Source organism: Musa acuminata, chromosome BXJ2-1 (assembly GCF_036884655.1).
Source record: "Musa acuminata AAA Group cultivar baxijiao chromosome BXJ2-1, Cavendish_Baxijiao_AAA, whole genome shotgun sequence".
NCBI classification, from domain to species: domain Eukaryota; kingdom Viridiplantae; phylum Streptophyta; class Magnoliopsida; order Zingiberales; family Musaceae; genus Musa; species Musa acuminata.
In genome coordinates, this window is record NC_088338.1 from 11,376,641 (window position 1) to 11,398,145 (window position 21,505).

General features: G+C 36.6%; 1 protein-coding gene across 4 annotated transcripts; it reads left to right on the top strand.

Moving 5' to 3' along the window:
- Positions 1 to 4,488: 4,488 nt before the first annotated feature.
- On the top strand, positions 4,489 to 19,390 carry LOC135598921 (ATP-dependent helicase BRM-like). 4 transcript variants are annotated; one of them, XM_065093409.1, is made up of 14 exons: positions 4,489 to 4,969; positions 6,203 to 7,573; positions 7,864 to 9,168; positions 9,245 to 9,354; positions 9,530 to 9,632; positions 9,717 to 9,803; positions 9,895 to 9,987; positions 10,069 to 10,152; positions 12,139 to 12,342; positions 13,000 to 13,242; positions 13,309 to 14,883; positions 14,991 to 15,509; positions 16,692 to 16,949; positions 18,453 to 19,390. In XM_065093409.1, the coding sequence occupies exons 1-14, from the start codon at positions 4,832 to 4,834 to the stop codon at positions 19,161 to 19,163; spliced, it is 6,801 nt and encodes a 2,266-aa protein (XP_064949481.1). In that variant the 5' UTR covers positions 4,489 to 4,831; the 3' UTR covers positions 19,164 to 19,390. The 4 variants fall into 4 exon arrangements, with proteins under 4 accessions (XP_064949481.1, XP_064949482.1, XP_064949483.1 ...); XM_065093410.1 differs by having other exon boundaries at positions 9,545 to 9,632; XM_065093411.1 differs by having other exon boundaries at positions 6,218 to 7,573.
- The last annotated feature ends 2,115 nt before the right edge of the window (positions 19,391 to 21,505 follow it).

Genomic DNA, 21,505 nt, shown 5'->3' on the forward strand with positions numbered 1-21,505 from the left:
AATATCAGACATGATGAGTCCTTTTTGTATAATTTATTCTTAGTTCTTTTTTTTTTTAGCTTGACTTATGTATAATTCATTATGACACAAATAAATAATTGATGAAACTTAAGAATAACTAAAATTAAAGAGGGAAAGGTCTCATTATATTTTAATTACTACTTAGAGAGTAGATAACGATAAAAAAATAAAACATAATTCATAAAATAAATCAATTGAGTTTATAATGACTATACAAACTCATAAAAAAGAACTTTTATAATAAAAAAGGCCTATAAAGTTTGTTCCAAAGGAAAAGATATAAGTTGATATTTACATATTTTGAATCAAATATTATAAAAGTTTTTTTAATATTCAATGGATTGTATTTGGTGCTTAAATTCATATTATCAATAATTGATAAATTTTCATTTTAACTTGAAAAAATCAAAAGTGCACAAAAGATTCATTGTTATAAGAAATTATTTGAAGTGATAGTTTTAGCCTACATTTAAAGATAATTCATATCTTGAGGGTATATGCTACATTTCTATAATTCTAAAAATTTAGTTTATTTATCTAGAATTATGAGAAATTTTATATGGAGCAATATAAATGATTGACAAAAAAAGGAACAGGAAAGTTGAAATTATAAAATTTAAAAATCTAAAGTTTTATGATACTATTACTAAAGGCTATAAAATAAATATTAATAATCAATATTTATATTTGAAGGTTAGTAAGAGCAAGTTTGTTGTATTAGTTTTATATATAGATGATATTTTATTTGTCAACACTTGATTTATTGTATGAAATCAAAATAATTTTTAGTAAGAATTTTAAGTTGGTTGATATGCATAAAATAACTTATGTTATTGATATTAAGATATTTAGGGATAGATCTTAATAATTGCTATAATTGTCTCAAAAAAGATATATTGATCGAGTTTAAAAGAGACTTAGTATGTAATTTTGTTCGACTAATGTTACACTTATTATCATAAATTAAATTTTTTTGTTAAAACTAGTATTGTAAGAATGACTTGAAAAATAATCAGATAAAAAATAATATTCCTTATAGATATGCAATTGAAATTTTATTATATGCTAAAGTCTATAGCAGATCAGATATTAGTTTTAAAGTAAGAAATATTTGGTAGATATTAATGTTACCCATAAATAAAAATATTATAAATAATATAATAAAATATTTGTAATAGAAAGGATTATATGCTCATATATAATAGATCAGAATAGCTTGATGATAGATTTTAATATGTTGATATTAGCTAGAGGGATAATTTTTAAGAATTATATTATCAAAAAATATATTATAAAAAATATAAGCTAAGTTTGTGGCATACTTGGAGGCTACTAATCAAGCTTTATAATTACAAAATTTATCTCTAGACTTAATATGATTAAACTCAATTGTTAAGTCCTTAAAGATACGTGATATATCATAATAAATTTCTTTTCTAAGAATAGTAAGTACTATAGCTATTCTATACATCATGGTATAAATTGTTTGATAATTATATAAAAAAATCTAAAAATAACTAATATCAATTAAGAATTAATTTTTTCTATATTGATTGTTGATATATTTATTAAGGCTTTGTAGCCTAAGATATATAAAGAACATATTTTTATGAATGAGTTTGTAAACCATCTATAAAAGATATAGTGATGATAGAATTATTTTGATAAGACAAATTATAGAAGTTATTATAAACTATATTAAAAAAGACTAATAGTGTTGTTATAAATGAAAGGAAATATGACAATTATAACATACAACCGTTCTGACTCGTATTGATAGTCAAACTTAATGTGATATTATTATAATTATTAGATTTATTAGCTTATTTTATAAAATTCGTGGCCATATATAAAACACTTTTTAAATTTTTTCTAAAATCCAATCGGTAAAACTATTTTTAGATAAACTTTTATTTTATTTATTTTGATTTTAAATTTTTTATATCTTTTCATTTTTTGGCCCACATGGGAGAATATTAGATTATATGTTCGTATTTAATTATGTAAGATATATTATAGATTTGATTATATTATAATTATAGTTATTAGTCAATAGAAATAAATTTTAATTATGATAGTATTTCTTCGGATATAACTTTGATGAGAAAGACTCTCCTAATTACTCATCATAAATCATATTCTCTTCACTTATAAATAAATAAGAACTCCTAAGGACTATATACGATGTGAGATCTATTCTTAATCTCTTTTAGTCCATATTTTATCTCTTATAATGATCATAAGAAGGACAAAAAAATAGAAGAAAATGAGTCTAGTTCTTATTATAGATTGGTATCGTTTTTTTCTTCGTATCAGAGATGATGCATTTGTAGATCTAGAGAAATATATTTCGAACAACATCTATGGGAAAGCATGGGTGTTAAACGGTACAGTGGAGACGATGGTGGGTAAGGGAAGGAAAGTTTATTTTTAGAATTATAAAAAATAGGGGCGCTATTGGAGAAAAAAATAAAAACATGAAAGTTATCTAAAAAAAAAGAAAAAGATCACCATTTAAATATTTGAATATGGGCGATTTTTCTAAAAATACCTATATTTGGGATATTTTTCAATCCATATCGTGCATTTTACTTTTTCTCATACAATACACCTAATTTGAAAAATACCCAAGCTACCCTTCAAAATAATTCTATCTATTACAATGTTTTGGTTACCATAATAAAAAAATTATAAAACCTACTTAAAAAAATTATAAATGATCTAAATAGACTCTTCACCTCAATCAAATTAATTATATATTTTAAAAAATAATATTATAATGGTCAAACAAAAGCAACCTAAGAGACACGATATGATGTCACTTACAATATTTTTAATAATATTTATAGTATTTTTTAATATATTAATAAAAATATTATAAATATTATTGAAAAACATTATAAACGAATCAAATGAAAACACTACGATAGTTGAAAAAAAAAAAGGTGAAAAAATTTGATAGGAAAAATTTTAAGGGATGTTTTGATTATTTTATAAATTAAAAATATTATTTAGGAAAAAAGTAAAAGAGACTCACCTCTTAGGAAATAATTAAAATATGAGTGTTTTTTTTTAGGAAAATCGATTTAAATTTGGAAGGGAAGTATATGCTATACTAAATTTGGAGGGGGGCAGTTTGCTATTTCCAAAACATCAAAGGATAGATATAAAAACTCTTATTTATTAGGAAAATTAAAAAGGGCTTGGCCTAGAGCAAATCGAGGAATGATTGAGATTGGAAAATACCTCCTTTGTTTTATTTCTAGGAACGGCCACCAAAAAAGTATTTTTTTTTTCTGATCTGTCTTTTGACTTGGAAATGTGATTATTGATCGCACTTGAGGCCCACTTTCAATCCCTTTTTTAGTTAATATAGCAATTCCAATATTCATAGAAAGCATCGCCAAAAAAGATACAATATTTTAGTTCTTTGATATTAAATAGTTGAACTACAATTAAATTATATATAATTAATTTCCCAATTAATTAGTCGCACTACAATTTTGTCCCACTGTTGTTATTCTTAAGTTATGCTGGGCACAAATTTTCCCTTAATTACAGATAAATTAAGCAGATATAATCCCTCAATTCCCGTATGGTGATTGGCTATTAGCCCCTGCCAAAAGAGAGTAAATATTTTTTTTTTGGGAATCAAATTACTTATGTATTTTTTTGCAAATTAAAATTTATTTTTATATATTTAAAAATATGATGAGAGTTTAGCTAAGCCTTTGCTGGTCGATGACAGCACGCCCAACGATTTGCTCCCCCAAGCTATCATGATGCAAACATCAAACACGGACGTTGTCCAATCGACCGAGGCTACGATGACGTCTGTGAGAAGTCTGTGCATCCTTCGGTTAGGTGGCCACCTCGCGTTCGCTGAATCGATGCCCCGCGTTTGAGGACTCCTGACGCGATTCCTTTTCTCGGCGGAGCTAAAGAGGGGCACGTGGTGGATTACAGCTGTGGTTTCCATGTCATTTTGAGAATGGAATGCGGAAGGGGAAACGGGGAGGGAAGGTCAGCGGGGCCCACCGGAAAAGAGTGTCTTGCGGCGCCGGGACCAGACGCCGTTAAGGTTAAACGGCATGCAGGGCCCCACTCGGCAAACCGCTTGGTCAAACCGGTCAAAACCACTAAGACATATCGGCTAGAGTTTATGACGTGTTTACCCTTATAAATGTTCTTGTTTCTCAATAATACATATAGACTAAGGGTATATTTGAAAATTCACGCACTAAAGGACGAGCTAAGCGGTTTCATCGTATTTATAAAACCGGGGGCATCGTCCGTAATTAGAAAACAGGCAAAGGGCTATTTGCCCCACGATCGTGTCGCTTAACCCTGGTTAGATGAACCAACCCGGGTTCGATAAACCAATGAACGGCTCGAAAGGGCTCGTGGGAAAATAAAAAAAAGGAAAAAAAAAACCATTAAAGGAAACTAAAGAAAAAGAACAACAGGGCGGGGGGGGGAGAGAGAGAGCGGGGTCTTCTAGCGTTAGGGTTTGACCGTCGCACAGCATCGAGGGTTTTCATTTCCGAGGGAAATTACCGGCACTCCGGCGAGATCGCCGTATTCCGGCGCAAGATTCGCCGCTCGATCTACGATCTCGCGTCTCCGTAACCCTTACCTTTGGGTAAAGGTCGCCGGTTGCGTAAAATTGGTTTCGGCATTGCTGGGTTAGGGTCGTGATCGGAGGTTAGAGGTGGTACTAGCATTGAAGCTTCTGGGGGGCTTCCGATCTCCCGAGATCGAGGGGTCTGGAGACCCTAAAGATCGCGCCTTTGACGGGGGTGCCTTGGGCATGCAATCCGGGAACGGCCGGAACCCGGCGGCCACGCCGTCATCCGCCGCGTCGCCTTCTTCCTCCTCCTCCGCGGTCTCCGCCCCGAACCATCTGGGCTTCGAATCAATCCAGCAGCAGCAGCAGGCTTATAGGCAGGTGAGTGGGTAGATTGTGCACCGTTTTCGTTTCATATTCGTACTGTGACGGGCATGACGGTTGCGGCCGTTGCGTGGGGATCTGAGAAAAAGATGGTCGTCCATGTTTGTTTCCATATTTGGGGAAAAGTGGGGACACACTTGGGGTTCTTTAATTCGAGGTCCGGGGGTTTTCGGAGGATTACCACTCAGATTCTGCGGCCCAGATTCGCTGAATCATGTGTTTCCTCTCGTTGCACGCTCCTTGTTGGATGCTGATACTATGCATTCTTCCCATTGGGTCATCGAACTTACTGTCTGAGCCAGTCGTAACTCGATCGCTGCCAGGTTGACAGTCGATCTCCAGGTTGGCAGCGTTGGATCGTATTTTCCTTCTTCCCCTGTATCTGGGTCTTTGATGGTTTTATCTGGATGCTTTCCGGGGCGGTAGCTTATCGTAGTTTCTGGTTTTCATTTGTTCTTTTTTTTTTTTGCTTTTGGGTTTGATGTTTTGGCTTCTTTGTCCATCTTGTTACTAATATTAAGGGTCACATTTTGTTTTCATGTGTTGTACTGGAATCCTGTTTTATCCTTTATCTACCAGTATCTTTTTTGTCAATTTCTGTAGCCCTTCGTAGATCAATCTTCGTTCTCTGGTGTTGGGTTAGAAGTGTAAGAGTTCGGATCATTTCTTCTTCTTTCTCATTGGTTTTTCGAGTTGATTCACGATTTTATCTGACAACGTTCTTCGAGACTTGGTTGTTTGAATTTTTCTATCGGTTGTTGACCATAATTTGGCTACCTGATTTTTGAGCCATCGCCGTGTGTATCAGATTTTCTGGACTTGGTTTTTTATGCAAGGTTTATGTGGTCTTATGAGTGTACAGAGTAGTTTACTGGAGCCCTAATCAGCCTTTACAGAGTACTCAGATGATGCTACCGGGAGACCATTTTTTTGTGCTTCTTATGCTTGTGCAATCAACATTGGTCATTTGGGTATTGAGGTAGAAATAGCATCACACTTTATTACCGTATAAGCTTTTGAAAGCTGGCTATTCTTGATTTTGCAACTTGCTAAAGCATGTGCTATTTGCGTGTACATTATATGCACACGAGGAATATGACACAGTTGTTTGAAAATTTTGGATTGTTGTGTTCTATTTGTGAGGTTTTTTTGCTTATGGTTTTAATTATATTCCATCGTTGTCTTATTGTCTATTCTTCCAATAATCGAGTAATAGTATATCTGATGTAGGCATTACAACAACAGGAGCAACAACAGAATCAGCAGCAGCGCAGGAAAGCTGAAGTTGATCAATCCCTTCTTAGCTATCAGTCTGGTGGTACATATGGAGTCACAGGCGGAACTGGTTTTCCAATATCTTCTGGTGCTGTACATCCGTCTCAGTTGCCTAATAAGTATAGTAACATACCTCAACAACCTGGTGCCCTTCAGCTTCGCGAGGAAAGCAAAAATAAAGGGCAGGATGTAGGACAGCAAATGCAGAACTCAATTCATCAAGCTTACTTTCAATTTGCTTTGCAAGCTGCTCAGCAAAAGGCTCATGGGAACTCAGTAGTGCAGCAGCAAGGTAAAATGAATATGGTCGGCTCATCTGGAAGGGATCAAGACATTTTTATGAACAGATTAAAGATGCAAGAACTTATGTCACTTCAGGCAGTTAATAAGTCCCAAATGCCTATGCTTAATAGACCAGCAGAACAGTTCACACATGCCGAGAAGCAGATGGAGCCAGGTTGTACTAGCACTGATCAAAGAATTGATCAAAAACCTTTCCTAGCAGATGGGCAGCTAGCTTCTGCTAACATGGTAAGACCGATGCAGCCATTGCAGTTGCTGCAATCTCAGTCTAGTCTGCAGAATCTTGCAAGCAATCAGTTGGAGATGGCACAGGTGCAAGCGATGCAGGCATGGGCAAAGGAACATAATATTGATCTATCTGTTCCTGCTAATTTAAATTTGATTGCTCAAGTTCTGCCCTTCTGGCAGTCGAATAGAATGTCTGTTATGCAGAAGCCAACTGAATCTAACACAACTGCACAGAAATCTTGTTTGCCATCTTCAAAGCAACTGGTAATGCCATCACCAGTTGGCAGTGAAAATTCAGCACATGGGAACTCTACAAGTGATTTGTCTGGCCAGCGTGGCTCCATAAAATGTCATCAAACAGTCCCATCTACTTCAATCTCCAATGGCGGGGATACCACAGGCTTGAACACCAATACTTTGCAAATGCAGCAGCAGGTTGCTGATTATAGCAGGATCAACCAGAATGAGAGAGTTGTCAGACCCACAATTATAACTAGCAGTTGTGGGTTAGTTAACCATTTACCAAATTCATGTGGTAGCATGAACCAGCCGGTAGATAAGTCTAATGCAAAGAATGCTTTTATGGGGAATGAACTGCAGCAAATGCAGAATTTGAGGCCCTTGCAGAAGATAAATCGGTCCAATATATTACCTACAGTTCCTGGAAATAGTACTGTGGGTTGTCAAATTCCAACTGAAAGTGGATTTGCTCAGACACCAAACCATCATGTTGGATTTACAAAGCAGCAGCTTTATGTTCTAAAAGCTCAGATCTTAGCTTTTAGACGGTTGAAGGTATGCAAAAAATCTCAAAACACATTTGCTTCCTTGTTTTTTTTTGGGTCTTCTGAAGCTAAAGCAGCAGCTTTATGTTCTAAAAGCTCAGATCTTAGCTTTTAGACGGTTGACAATATGCAAAAAATCTCAAAACACATTTGTGCCTTTGCTTTTTTTTGTTTTTTTCTTCTGAGGTTTGCATTTACGCTGGAATTGTGTTCGTTGGTATAAGATTTTGTATAATATAATAAGATGAACTTGTCTGTCTTTTCAGACTTTAACTCATACAAAATTTTTTTTGTGTGCAGCGTGGTGAAAGAAGTCTGCCACCTGAAGTTCTTCAAGCAATTTCAGATCCCCCAGTTGATTCTCAGCCACAACACTGGCCTGTTCAGTCTGGAACTGTTAACCAGGATTTGATGAGGATTGCCAAGAGCAATGATAATGAGCATAAGAGATGTGTGGAGTCTAATGATCAAGCAGAACAGTCTGCTCCTGTGAATAAAGGACGGATTCATCTGAAGGAGGAATCCATTACTGGAGAAGAGAAAGCTGCACTTGCCAGTCAAATGCAAGGTGCAACAAGTTTAGAAAAGGGATCTGTATGCTTGGGATCTATTGGCAAGTTAGAAGAAAGCAATACTACTGTTAAATCTGAGCAAGAGGTTGAAAGAGGAAGTCAAAATTTGTCCACTGATAAGGTAAAGGCCGTACCAGTGGATGGTGCAGTACCGGTTCCTGGGCAATTGAAAAAGCCTGCCTCAACAAGTAGCACAGCACCTCCCAGAGATGGTGTTTCAAGAAAGTACCATGGTCCACTTTTTGATTTCCCATCATTTACAAGGAAACATGATTCCTTGGGATCATCAACTACAAATAACTCTACTAATTTGACATTGGCTTATGATGTGAAAGATTTGCTGTTCGAGGAAGGTAAGATTGTTCTTGACAAGAAAAGGGCTGAGAAATTGAAGAAGATTAGTAGGTTACTTGCGATTAATTTAGATAGGAAAAGAATTAAGCCGGATCTTGTGATAAGGTTGCAAATTGAAGAGAGAAAAACTAAGCTTCTGGATTTTCAGGCTCGTCTCAGGGATGAAGTTGAACGCCAACAGCAGGAGATAATGGCAATGCCTGATAGACCATACCGCAAGTTTGTTAGGCAATGTGAACAGCAGCGATTGGAGCTAATAAGGCAAGTTCAGCAGCTGCAAAAGGCATCCAGAGAGAAACAATTGAAATCTACTTTTCAGTGGCGTAAGAAGCTCTTAGAGGCTCATTGGGCCATTCGTGATGCTCGTACTACACGAAACAGAGGAATAGCAAAATATCATGAGAGGATGTTAAAGGAGTTTTCAAAGAGGAAGGATGAGGACAGAAATAAAAGAATGGAGGCATTGAAGAACAATGATATGGATAGATATCGTGAAATGTTACTGGAGCAGCAGACAAACATCTCAGGAGATGCATCTCAGCGTTATGCTGTTCTTTCTTCCTTTGTGTCCCAGACAGAAGAGTACCTTCACAAGCTTGGGGGAAAAATTACAGCTTCAAAGAGCCATCAAGAGGTTGAAGAGGCAGCAAATGTTGCAGCCGCTGCTGCACGAGCTCAGGTACGACATACCAGATTTTTATATGCCCTGCTTTGTCATCCATCGCTAAAGCATTGCACAATTGTGTTATTGACAGGGTCTTTCAACAGAAGAAGTAAGAGCAGCAGCAGCATGTGCAGGAGAGGAGGTAATGATAAGGAATAGGTTTTCTGAAATGAATGCTCTAAAGGAGAGTTCTGCTAACAAGTAAGTTTTTCATAAATCTGTTGTTTTTGGTCATATATCTGCTGTTAATAAGCTTTGTCATACAATTGTGTTTGTTTTCTCCTTAATGCTTCTGTATAACATGACCATATTTCCATCCCTTTTTTATTTCTTCTTATTGTGCCTGTTGAATTGCTTCTTTTTGCTGCTGAATCAGGATTGTAATTGTTAGGTATTATAATTTGGCTCATGCTGTGACCGAAAGAGTCATAAGGCAACCTTCAATGTTGCGAGCTGGGACATTAAGAGACTATCAGCTTGTAGGTTAAAACTTCTTGCACAATTTTATATATAGATATAGGTTTTCAAGCAAATCATTGTTATCCTTTTTCTTTGCTTTTCAGGTTGGACTACAGTGGATGCTTTCCTTGTACAACAACAAGTTGAACGGAATATTAGCGGATGAGATGGGTCTTGGCAAGACAGTCCAGGTGGCCTTTCTTGAACTGAAAGTGTAAAACTTAACATTTACTCTGGTGATATCGTGATTTATTTTTTTGTGATGGTTTGCAATCTCAACAGGTAATGGCATTGATTGCTTACCTGATGGAATTCAAAACTAACTATGGTCCACATTTAATTATAGTACCAAATGCTGTTTTAGTAAATTGGAAGGTATTTATTTGTTCCACTCTTTGCTGGTCTGTAATTTATACTCTTTTAAGAGCATGACTTGATACTTCTGTTTGTTTTTAGAGTGAGCTGTTAAACTGGCTGCCTTCTATATCATGCATTTTTTATGTTGGTGGGAAGGATGAAAGATCAAAGCTTTTCTCTCAGGTTAGGTGCTTGCATCTGCTCTTTATTACAACATGTGGACTTTCCTACTTATAAGTATGCATTTTTCTGTGAAATGAGTCTTGTTTAAATCAACTCATGAAAATGAAGAAAAATAGCTAACAAATATTAAGTACAAGCATTATAAATGTGATACACCATCTATGCCACAAATTTTATCCTGAAATCTAATACACCATATTTTGCTGAATGCACTTAAGCCATGAAGTTACACAATGTAACATGTTTTGCTCGATCATGAAATTTTGGTTTATATATTTGCCAGTTTGAGTTCTAGAGGCAAATATTATCTTTACTTTAGTTACAAGAGTTCACAAGATTTTCTGATTTTTTATCTGAATAAGGTTTGGTTTGGTTTTATTTATCAAATATTCAGATTTCTATTCATTCTTCAATATGTTCATTTATTTTATTTGTCTAAAGAATAATTTATACTGTCCTCTCTGTATCAAAGAAATTAATTTGAATAGTGAATGTGAAACATCACTAGAATCAGGAAACTTACATGTGTGCATACAACTGTGTTATGAAATGTTATGAATCTGCTGCCTGTTCTCTCTCTTAAACCTTTTCTTGTCAAGCTCATGTATGAGCCATTTTTTCAATGTCAAGGTTTACTGTTCCCATGTATTCATACTGGCATTGTACTGGACCAGCATGTATTGACCAATGTGGCATGGCATGACTTGGAACACTGGTATGTTGGTGTTGACCGATTCAGTTGGAACACTGGTATATCAGCATTGTATCTGACTGGTATGATGTGATATGTCATAGTATTGGAATTCATGATAGACATTGCTATTCCTCTTGTTCTCATTCTTTCATTGTATTTTCTTTCCCCTCATATGCTTATTTTCCCCCTAAAATTTAATAATGTTTGAGATTACACCCCAACCGCATTTTTTTATCTCAGACTTATGTCACTTAAAATTAATTGTTGGAGAGGATGACTATGAAATTACTTGATTTCCTCTGCATTATTCTCTTAGAAAAAAGTGAGGATAATGATGAAAATATCATAGTGCTTTATGACTCGTTTGCTCATATAACTAAGCACCTAATCAGTGGTGCCTCAAGCCACCTTTGGTACCAAATAAAGGTCAAATTTCAAAATATATTCTTTACTAGCATTCATCGGTTGATACATAGCTGTTTTAAATGATGGTTAACAGGTGCCAAATTCTAGCTAGATTCTAGCCCTGAAGGGCATAATTAATTGATAATTACTGCATCGATGATAACTTGCACAAGAGTTTAGTTCAAAAAATCCATTTTATTTCACAAAATTAAAGTTCTGATACTGGAGCACCTTGTTAAGGATTAATGTTTCTAGTCTGTGTTCTCATGTATACAAGCACCTTGTAATGCTTATGGGTGATTAAAGCTCATTGGGCTTCCTATTATTTGATTGATACAATTGCTGCACTTGCAGGAACCTGAATATCAATACAATTCAATTGTTCTTGCATTTTTGACCAAGTTAATCTCCCTTGCAACTAATAATCCTAATATACTAATCCGTTGTAGCTTATCCTTATTGAAATATGTGCTCACATATTCATGGTAACTGTATAACTTTGCATTTCACAGCATACAGAGAAGGGTTAGACCTGTACTATGTGATGAAACCTTTAGGAATAATAGGTTGATAACATAAGGGGCATCTTGCTGCTTTTGCTCAGAAAAGAAGGCCAAGGTGTACTTTTGGGTCCCATAGTAAAACTGCTCTGACATATGGTCCGCCATTCAGTGCTGACCCAAAGTTTTTTTTTCTGGAGAATTATTCTGAAGTACTTCATAGTTCATATAGTATTATTGTATAGCTGAAGATGGAAAGCAATTTTAAGGGGTCCATGTTAATTTCTGATTGAAGAATCAGAAACTCTATTATTGCACATTATTCAATCTTATGTTTTGCATGCTTCAAGTAGCATCGCCCTTAAATTTTAATTGTTTTTTTTGCAGGAAGTTTGTTCTGTCAAGTTTAATGTACTGGTAACAACATATGAATTTATTATGTATGATCGATCAAAGCTATCAAAAATTGATTGGAAGTACATAATCATTGATGAAGCACAAAGGATGAAGGATAGGGAATCCGTTTTGGCACGCGATCTTGATAGATATCGTTGCCAGAGAAGATTGCTGCTTACTGGTACCCCTTTACAGGTTTGCCATTTAATTCCCTTCATATATGTCCATGTTTCGCTTTTGTGTTATATATGTATTTCACATGCATGCAACTTAAATATGTTAAGAGTTATTTAAATTTTATTCTGCAACCTTGCTGTTTGTTTATGCTTTTTAATTCTTCAGAAACAAAAACAATGATAAAGTGAATCAATCTTTCTTCTATAATTATTTTAATATGAGAATTGTTTGTTTAGTTGGAACTTGAAGCTACTGGCACAAGAGAGAGTGGTGTGATGGACTACAAGAGCTACCCTAATTTACTTTTCCAAATTTAAGCATGTAGGGCAATACATGTAGTTGTAAATAGCATAAATGGAACAGGGTGTGAAAGACAAAGAGTTAAAATTATGGTGGGGAAAAAAATATGGTTTGAAGTCGCAGATAACTTAATAAAAAAAGAAGATAGGGTTTATTACGCCTGAAGAGATAAAAAAAATGTTTTGGATATTAATAGTGAATTAAATGATACTAAGCCAAGAAACCATGCAGTTCTTGTTGCATCTAGAAGATCAGTTTGAGTTGTTTTTGGTAAAATTTAAATTGCTCTGAAATTAAGATTTAGAGATTCGGATACAATTCTGGACAAGGTTTACTTTAGACTTGTGCTGACTCTGGTTGAATTTTATTCTGCAGAACGATCTTAAGGAATTGTGGTCCCTTTTAAATCTACTTCTTCCAGAAGTTTTTGATAATCGCAGGGCATTTCATGATTGGTTCTCAAAGCCCTTTCAGAAAGATGGTACTCCACATAATCAGGAAGACGAGTGGCTTGAGACTGAGAAGAAGGTGATAATTATCCATCGGCTGCATCGGATTCTGGAACCTTTCATGCTAAGAAGACGTGTTGAGGATGTTGAAGGTTCACTTCCTCGAAAGGTAAGTACAATGTGAATCCAAATCTATCCTAAGGTCACATGACATTTATTTGATGCATGTTTGCAGGTCTCTGTTGTCCTAAGATGTCGAATGTCAGCTATTCAAGGTGCCATTTATGACTGGATTAAATCTACTGGTACTATTAGGGTAGATCCCGAGGATGAGATGCGCCGAGTTCAAAAGAATCCACTGTACCAGGTCAAAATGTACAAGAATCTTAACAATAAGTGTATGGAGTTGAGGAAAGCCTGCAATCATCCTTTGCTTAACTATCCTTATTTCAGTAACTATTCCAAGGACTTTATTGTTAGATCATGTGGGAAACTATGGATTCTTGATAGAATTCTCATAAAACTTCAGAGAGCAGGTCATCGTGTTCTTCTCTTTAGTACCATGACTAAACTTCTTGATATATTAGAGGAATATTTGCAATGGCGGAGGCTTATATATAGACGAATAGATGGTACAACAAGCCTAGAAGATCGAGAAGCAGCAATTGTGGATTTTAACCATCCTGACTCTGATTGCTTTATCTTTTTGCTCAGCATTCGTGCTGCTGGAAGAGGTCTAAATCTCCAGACTGCAGATACAGTTGTGATATATGACCCAGATCCGAATCCTCAAAATGAAGAGCAGGCAGTGGCAAGAGCTCATCGGATTGGACAGAAGAGAGAGGTAAAGGTGATATACATGGAAGCTGTTGTGGATAAAACCTCTAGCTACCAAAAAGAAGATGAATTGAGGAATGGAGTCGTAGGAGATTCAGAGGATGATCTTGCTGGTAAAGATCGCTATATAGGGTCAATTGAGAGCCTTATACGTAACAACATCCAACAATATAAGATAGATATGGCCGATGAGGTCATAAATGCTGGTCGTTTTGATCAAAGAACCACGCATGAGGAAAGACGGATGACTTTGGAGATGCTACTTCATGATGAAGAGAGATATCAAGAGAATGTGCACAATGTTCCTTCTCTACAAGAAGTTAATCGTTTGATTGCTCGTAGCAAAGAGGAAGTTGGGTTGTTTGATCAAATGGATGAAGATTTTGATTGGACTGCAGATATGGTAAAACACAATGAAGTCCCAGTATGGCTTCGAGCTAGTACTGGAGAGGTAGATGCTGTTGCTGCTAGTTTATCAAAGAAGCCTTCGAAAAACATCTTATCAGTCAATATTGGACTGGAACCAAGTGCAAATTTTTCTGGGTCATCTCCCAGTAAAGCTGAAAGGAGGGGCCGCCCCAAGGGTCCAACTGCCCAAAAGTATCCAATCTATCAGGAACAGGATGACGAAGATGGTGAGGAATCAGATATTGACTCAGAGGAGAGGAATGCATCTGAAGAAGATGGAGAAATTGGAGAGTTCGACGACGAAGAGTCCAATGGTGCTGACATGATGCTACTAAACCACAAGGATCAAGTAGTTGAGGGAATGGATTGTGATAATGGCAGATATGAATTCTCACGAACAATGGATGGCAGCCAAAACGTTAATAAATTGGAAGAAGCTGGTTCCACAGGATCATCTTCTGGGAGTCGTAAATTGCCACAATCTGAAACTCCTTCCTTGTCTTCACAAAAGTTTGGATCACTTTCTGCTTTAGATGCCAGACCATGTCTATCTTCAAAAAAATGGGTGGGTTGTACAATTGTCCCACTTGTAATAAGTTAATGTGTATATTTTATGTTCTTTCGTAAGTCAAGTTTGATTATTTTTGGTTATTTTTTCTCTGGAACTTACAGTCTGAGGAGCTAGAGGAAGGTGAAATTGCAGTATCAGGCAATTCCCACATGGATCTGCAACAATCAGGTAGCTGGCATCATGACCATGATGATGGAGAGGATGAACAGGTTTTGCAACCAAAAATAAAGCGTAAACGGAGTATGCGGATTCGTCCAAAATATGCTGCAGAAAGAAATGATGAAAGATCTAGCAGTGAGAGGATTTTTGCCCAGCGCTCTCCAAGGCTGCCCTTGCATGTTGACCATGATTATGGTGTACCATCAAGGACTGAAAATCCTGAAGCATTTGCTGAGGCTGGTCTGGGAAAGAATGACACAAGTAGCTCACTATTGAAGCAGAGGCATAATGTACCATCAAGAAAAATTTCACCTCTGCAAAAGTCTGGAAGGCTAAGTTACTTTTGTGGGTCTGCAGAAGATGGAAATGAATATTCTAGGGAAAGTTGGAGCAGTAGGGCCAATAGCTCTTGCGGCCCAACCTCTGTGGGTGCAAAAATGTCTGACATTACACAACGAAAGGTAGGCACTTTTATTATCCTTTAACTGTTTTGTAGTCGTTCTATTCCTTTGTCATCTAGAGGAAATAACCCTTCTTATTCAGCAGTTGTAACTAAGGTTGGCATCAGGGCAGGCAAGATATTTATCAACCCAGGCTGGACTTGAAAACCTTGCGCATCCCTCCTGTCCTCAATTGGTATTAATAAACACAGTAACATCCCCAGCCCACAAAAAACCTTGTCGTATTGGTTTATTTCCTCCCCACTCTGATGCGAATAGCCTATGACGCATATATTAGTTATATTTGCAAAATATTAGGGTAAATTACTAATTATGAAATTGTCGGGGTTGGTCTTTTCATGAGTCAGAATGGACAGGAAGGTGCGGAGACAAGTTATACTATCGCTACCACATTCCTGTTCGAGTATTGAAATCTATATACCAACACCCAATTCCCTGGTCAGAACTGGTCGAACCTGCCCTGATTGGGACAGATTTGAAAATGGCATTACTAGTCAATAAAGTTCTATAAAGATGTGTAATGTTTCTTGGCTATCATGGTTCATATCTTTAGATGTGCATACAACTACCTGTATGCCATATGATAAATATCAAATCTTGCTTTGTAGTTGAAGTAGAGTTATCTAACATAACAATGGATTGCTGCTTACTCTGTAGTAGTATGCTAGAGTTGATCATTGCACAAGTAGTGTCTGATTATACTTGTAAGCAGAATATCTTAACAATTGGCTTTGTGCATTCTCAGATGGACTGACTTGACTAGTAGTTTGTTACCCTTTTTAAAAACCAATTATTAAATTTAGAAGAATTGAAATGCAAGAATTATCTCTTCCATTTGTATTTGACTATCAGAGAGATTTTGCTTATTTTATTTAAGTACCATTATTTTTAGGAAAGAATAATTCTGTGGAAACAGGCAATCTGTTTCATAGTGTGTTGTAATCATCATAATAGGCAAATCAGCTAAAACTGTTGGTCAGTGATTACATAGACAACATATTATATCATTTGACATCACATAGTGGTTGGTCTTTTATCTCTTCTAGTTTGTGTTAATAAATTGGAACAATGGAAATAAACATTACAGTATTTGTCGATTTTATATATCTGCAGTAACAGCAGTGGGAAAGCATATACTTTGCGCAATTCAATTTTTACGTAAAATATCATACTTTCTTGTAGTGCAAGAATGTCATTAGCAAGCTGCAGAGGAAAATACACAAGGATGGTAATCAAATCGTGCCAACATTGTCTGATTGGTGGAGAAGAAATGGGAATTCGAGTCTTGCTATTCCTCTCGCTGCAAGGAGTAGCCCACTAGATCTTCAGATAATTGAACAGCGGGTAGACAACTTGGATTACAATGGTGTAACTGACTTTATAGCAGATGTGCAGTTGATGCTGAAAAGTATAGTTCAGCATTGCAACTATACTCATGAGGTACAATTTGATATTATTCTTACTAAGTTGAAAGTACTTCTTGGACTATATCAACAGAAACTTATGCAAAACATGCATGCTTTGTTGCAAAGAACCTTTGCTCTTGCTTTATTTTGGTCACTAGAAGGAGGTTCTTGTGCATGGGATGAATATTGTTTTAGCTAAAGACATTTTTTACTTAGCCCAATCGAAGCCAAAACTTTTAGCATAATTTTTATTTCGTTAATGGCCAATATGATTATTTTAGTCTAAGGCTTTTTTTTGTTGCTTGAAAACATATAATTACAGAAAGGGTCAATAATAAAGCTCATCGAATAGTGTTGTTTTACAAAAGCTGTACTTATAGTTTACAGCATTATGTTTTTTTTTTGTTGTACATTAAAGATATGGTTTTAGATGTTATTGAATATTTGCATTCATTAAATAATTTGACATTGTCTCTGGGCAGGATCTTGTGGTAACGGCAGTTGATGGATTTAGTAAGTACTGTATGTAAACCAAGCTGTGTTTTGATGAGTGTATAAATGTTTTGGTTGTCAAGTCACAATGAAGAACGCATGCAATAATGTTTTGTTAGTCCAAACAAGTGCAAATAGAGATACACATTATTTGTGACCCTAATTTAAACATGTTTGGAAATACTTTTAGAACTTAGAAGTGCAACATTTCTAACATTATGTTTCCAAGATTTTCTCCCTCAGTTAAACTGTACCCGAATTATCTTATCTCTGTTTTTTCTGTTGTTTGGAAATACTTTTAGAAGTGCAACATTTCTAACATTATGTTTCCAAGATTTTCTCCCTCAGTTAAACTGTACCCGAATTATCTTATCTCTTTGTTTTTTCTGTTGTTTGGAAATACTTTTAGAAGTGCAACATTTCTAACATTATGTTTCCAAGATTTTCTCCCTCAGTTAAACTGTACCCGAATTATCTTATCTCTTTGTTTTTTCTGTGAAAATTAGAAACGAATCATGCTTTGATTATTGTTCATGAAAAGACTGTTATCCAAAAATGTAGATTTCATTGTATGTACCGTATCTATCAGGAATTAGAAATCAAGTAAATGATTTCACAAAAAAAGTGATGTAGACTAAAGAATAGCCAAGATTCTTGTGCATCTTTGGAGTCAATATATCTGTAATTTTTTTTCATTTCTGAAAATTTTTGTTTGTTGCATATTGATTGACAGGATTGCATATTGATTACCATCCAGTTCCTTGTTTTCCATCCCCCTCTTCCTTTCTCTTCCTTTCTTTTCTATTCTATGGCCTTCAACATAAATATGATGTTGCATTTTCAAGGTTGACAGCTAAGTGGATGCAAGTTGATTATTTTTATTTCTGATGTCAAATCAGTATGTAAGTGATAACTTGATGTCTGTATACTTTTACAGTAGATACAGCAAAAACTACTTGTTGAAACTGCCTAAAAAACCAATTCAAAGTTGATAATCATGAAGCAGTGTGTATAGATTGTTGATTGTTTTCTTCTTCTAACGCAGGTGAAGTGTGAAGCAGAGAAGCTCCAAGGTCTGTTCTTCGAGATCATGAAGATTGCTTTTCCAGATTCAGATTTTCGAGAAGCCAGGAATGCAGTGACCTTCTCTAGTCCCAGAGGAGCTGTGATGACAAAATCCCCAAAACCAGCTTCCTCGAGCAAAATTAAGCAACAAACTCCAACAAGTAAGTTGGAGACCATGTCCTTTCCTGATAAGGCCTTACCCCATGGGGTTACTCCTGTGGATGGCGAAGGGACAACCAAGTCAACTTCTTCCAAGCACCGGAAGGAGTCCAGGTTGGTTTCTGGAGGTTGGAAAGAGCAGACACCTGAATGTTCACAATTACTGACGCATCCTGGTGATCTGGTCATCTGCAAGAAGAAGAGAAAAGAAAGAGAAAAATCTGCTGTCAAGCACAGATTAGGCCTCGCATCGCCATCCAACCTTGGTCGTATGGGCCCCATATCTCCACCCAGCTCAGGATGTGGGGGCTCTGCGCCATCTCCCACCATGAACAGAAGTTCCAGCTTTCCATCGCAGCGAGATTCACGTCCGGCTCAACAGGCAAAACATCCATTGAGCTGGCGGCATCGCGAGATGCAGCAGCTTGATGATGGGAACTCTGGGCTGCATAGCATAGGAGATGTACAATGGGCTAAGCCTGTAAAGAGAATGAGGACAGACACCAGTAAAAGGCGGCCGAGCCATACGTGAGTCTCTTCATTTGTATATAAATGTGTTACTATATTCTGCAGCTAATTCAACGTGTTACAAAATGAATTTGCATCCGCCCTCACCAAATATCCCATCCCTCCGTTTGAGGGAGTGGTGTTGTGGATTATGATAGCGGGAATAAGTGGCACACTCACTATTTAAGTAGCACACTCACTAAGGGAATAAGTAAGCACATTCAACATGAATCAACGCCTCTCTTTTGTGTTTCTCTCAGCTTTTGGCCCTGATGAGTTCATTGGAGATGTAGGCACTTAAGATGTGTCAATTGTGGAATCCGTTTGTTATGATGCTAGGCTGTTGTCAGGCATGTTTTACTCAGATCACCAATTTTTCATCTCGAGCTTAAAATTTTTCGAATTATATTCATCGTTTAAATTTAAATTTGAATTTACTGTTCATCTTGAATCATTTTTTTTTCCTTTCCTTTTTTGCATATTAAATCTATTTGACAGGGTTATATTTCCCCACGAGGGTTCATGTCTTCATTGAATCGAGCATTGTATTCTCCCTGTTCTCACTCGATTCCTATGCAACAACAGCGGAGGTTGAATCTTCCTTTCTGTCTTTTTGATTGTATGCTTCTCTCTCTCTCTCTCTCTCTCTCTCTTTCTTTTCTGATTTGTTCTGTCATCGTGAAATTAATATAGTCTAAAAATAAAATGGGATATATCATCATGAAACTAATATTTTAGAATCATGGTTTGACTTGATGAATAAGATTCAGAAGGAACTTGCATTGCGGAGACTTCATCATCTGAGCATCATTAATCATATAGTATATACAACATTTAAGTTATAGAATCTTATGCTAAGAGGAGACGTTTCAACATGAACAGTAGCAGTGTACACCATATAACCAGTCTATCAATTGGCCTCACAAGACTCGTCTCTTTTGACTCTCATCTGACATGAACATCCAAACAACGAACGTATACCTCTCGTCGGTATCCCATTCCGATGTAATGCTGCCACTGCTTCCTCATAACCCATGCATGAGGTCTTGGATTTCCTCTAAAGCTCCACATCTTCTCTCCTCCTCCTCCGACACCCATGGCCACGCTGCCTGATGGTGCCATGACACAGCGAGATCCGTTGGCTTTCAGCTAAACGCCTGCAGTTGTCTTGTAGAAGGGCTTTTGGCGTCCATGGATGTCTTCTGCTGAGCTCCTTCCATGAGAGGAGTGATGGGTTGGAAGATTCGTCGGCATGTATATCTTCCGGCTCATGGACGCGAACTGCTCTTATGGGCTTTGTTCGTCTCCGAGCGGATCCAAGAAAACTTAGCCCAATCGGATCCGTTAAGGCCATGAGGAAAACCCTAATCCCTCTATCAATGTCTTTATATAGTTTCTCACACGTCGCCTTAACCTTCAAATCTGGAGCGGCTGTCGATGTTTCTCTTCTCCCCAACTCCATGCTGCCTCAGGTTGAACTCTTCGTCTTGGATTCCAGATTTCCATTTTTTGATCCTGTGAAGTGCTCGATTCCGTTTAATTTTGTTTTCCCCACCGATCATTACGATCCTGATGGTGAGAACGATGCACAAATCGAAGGCTTGGAAGCGTCCTACCGAGGAAAAATGCCTTCTGAGTTCAAAAAATGTGCTATATTAACGATCGTCTCCTCGACAAGTGACCTCCTCCAGTGCTCCGCTCCCTGTCGGAGGTCTTGTGTGAGGAAGACGGAAATATTTTCCTGATGGCTTTTCTGCTTATGTTTAACCATGTGGATTTTGATTGCTCTCTTTAGTTTGTTCTTGATAGTTGCCTGAGTTACCACATCGATCCTTTGCCACTTTTTAAGTTTTCGGATCGGCTCTTCTCTTGATATGATTAGGGTTCTCAAGTTCTCGGTAGGCTATGCACATAACTTGTTTGATGTTATGTCTAAGAGAATGTTAATCTGATATGCTCATCTCGGTGCAGATGTATGTTTTCTTCTCCTCGCGATGCAATGTTGGCTTCGCACGAGCACAGTGAACACCGAAGTCTATCAAATGAGTAATCCATCAATTGAGCACACGAGCTCATCACTACTGTCACTTATTGCACTCTCTGATTCCGCACAAGATTGGAAAGCCATTCTTTAACCTAGTCATCGTTGATCTTGAAAGCTTCCGTAACAAGCTGAGGAAATCTTTGAAGGCCTTAAAATAAATATAAATTAGAAAAATCAATAAAGTAAACCATATTTTTCCTGAAAGTTTGAGATGAGATGAGATACGATAAAAATTAGAAAAAAAATCAATAAAATCAGTCATGCTTTACGAGCATAACATCCTAAATTTTTTCCAACTCATCTCTGTATCTCACCACTGTCGT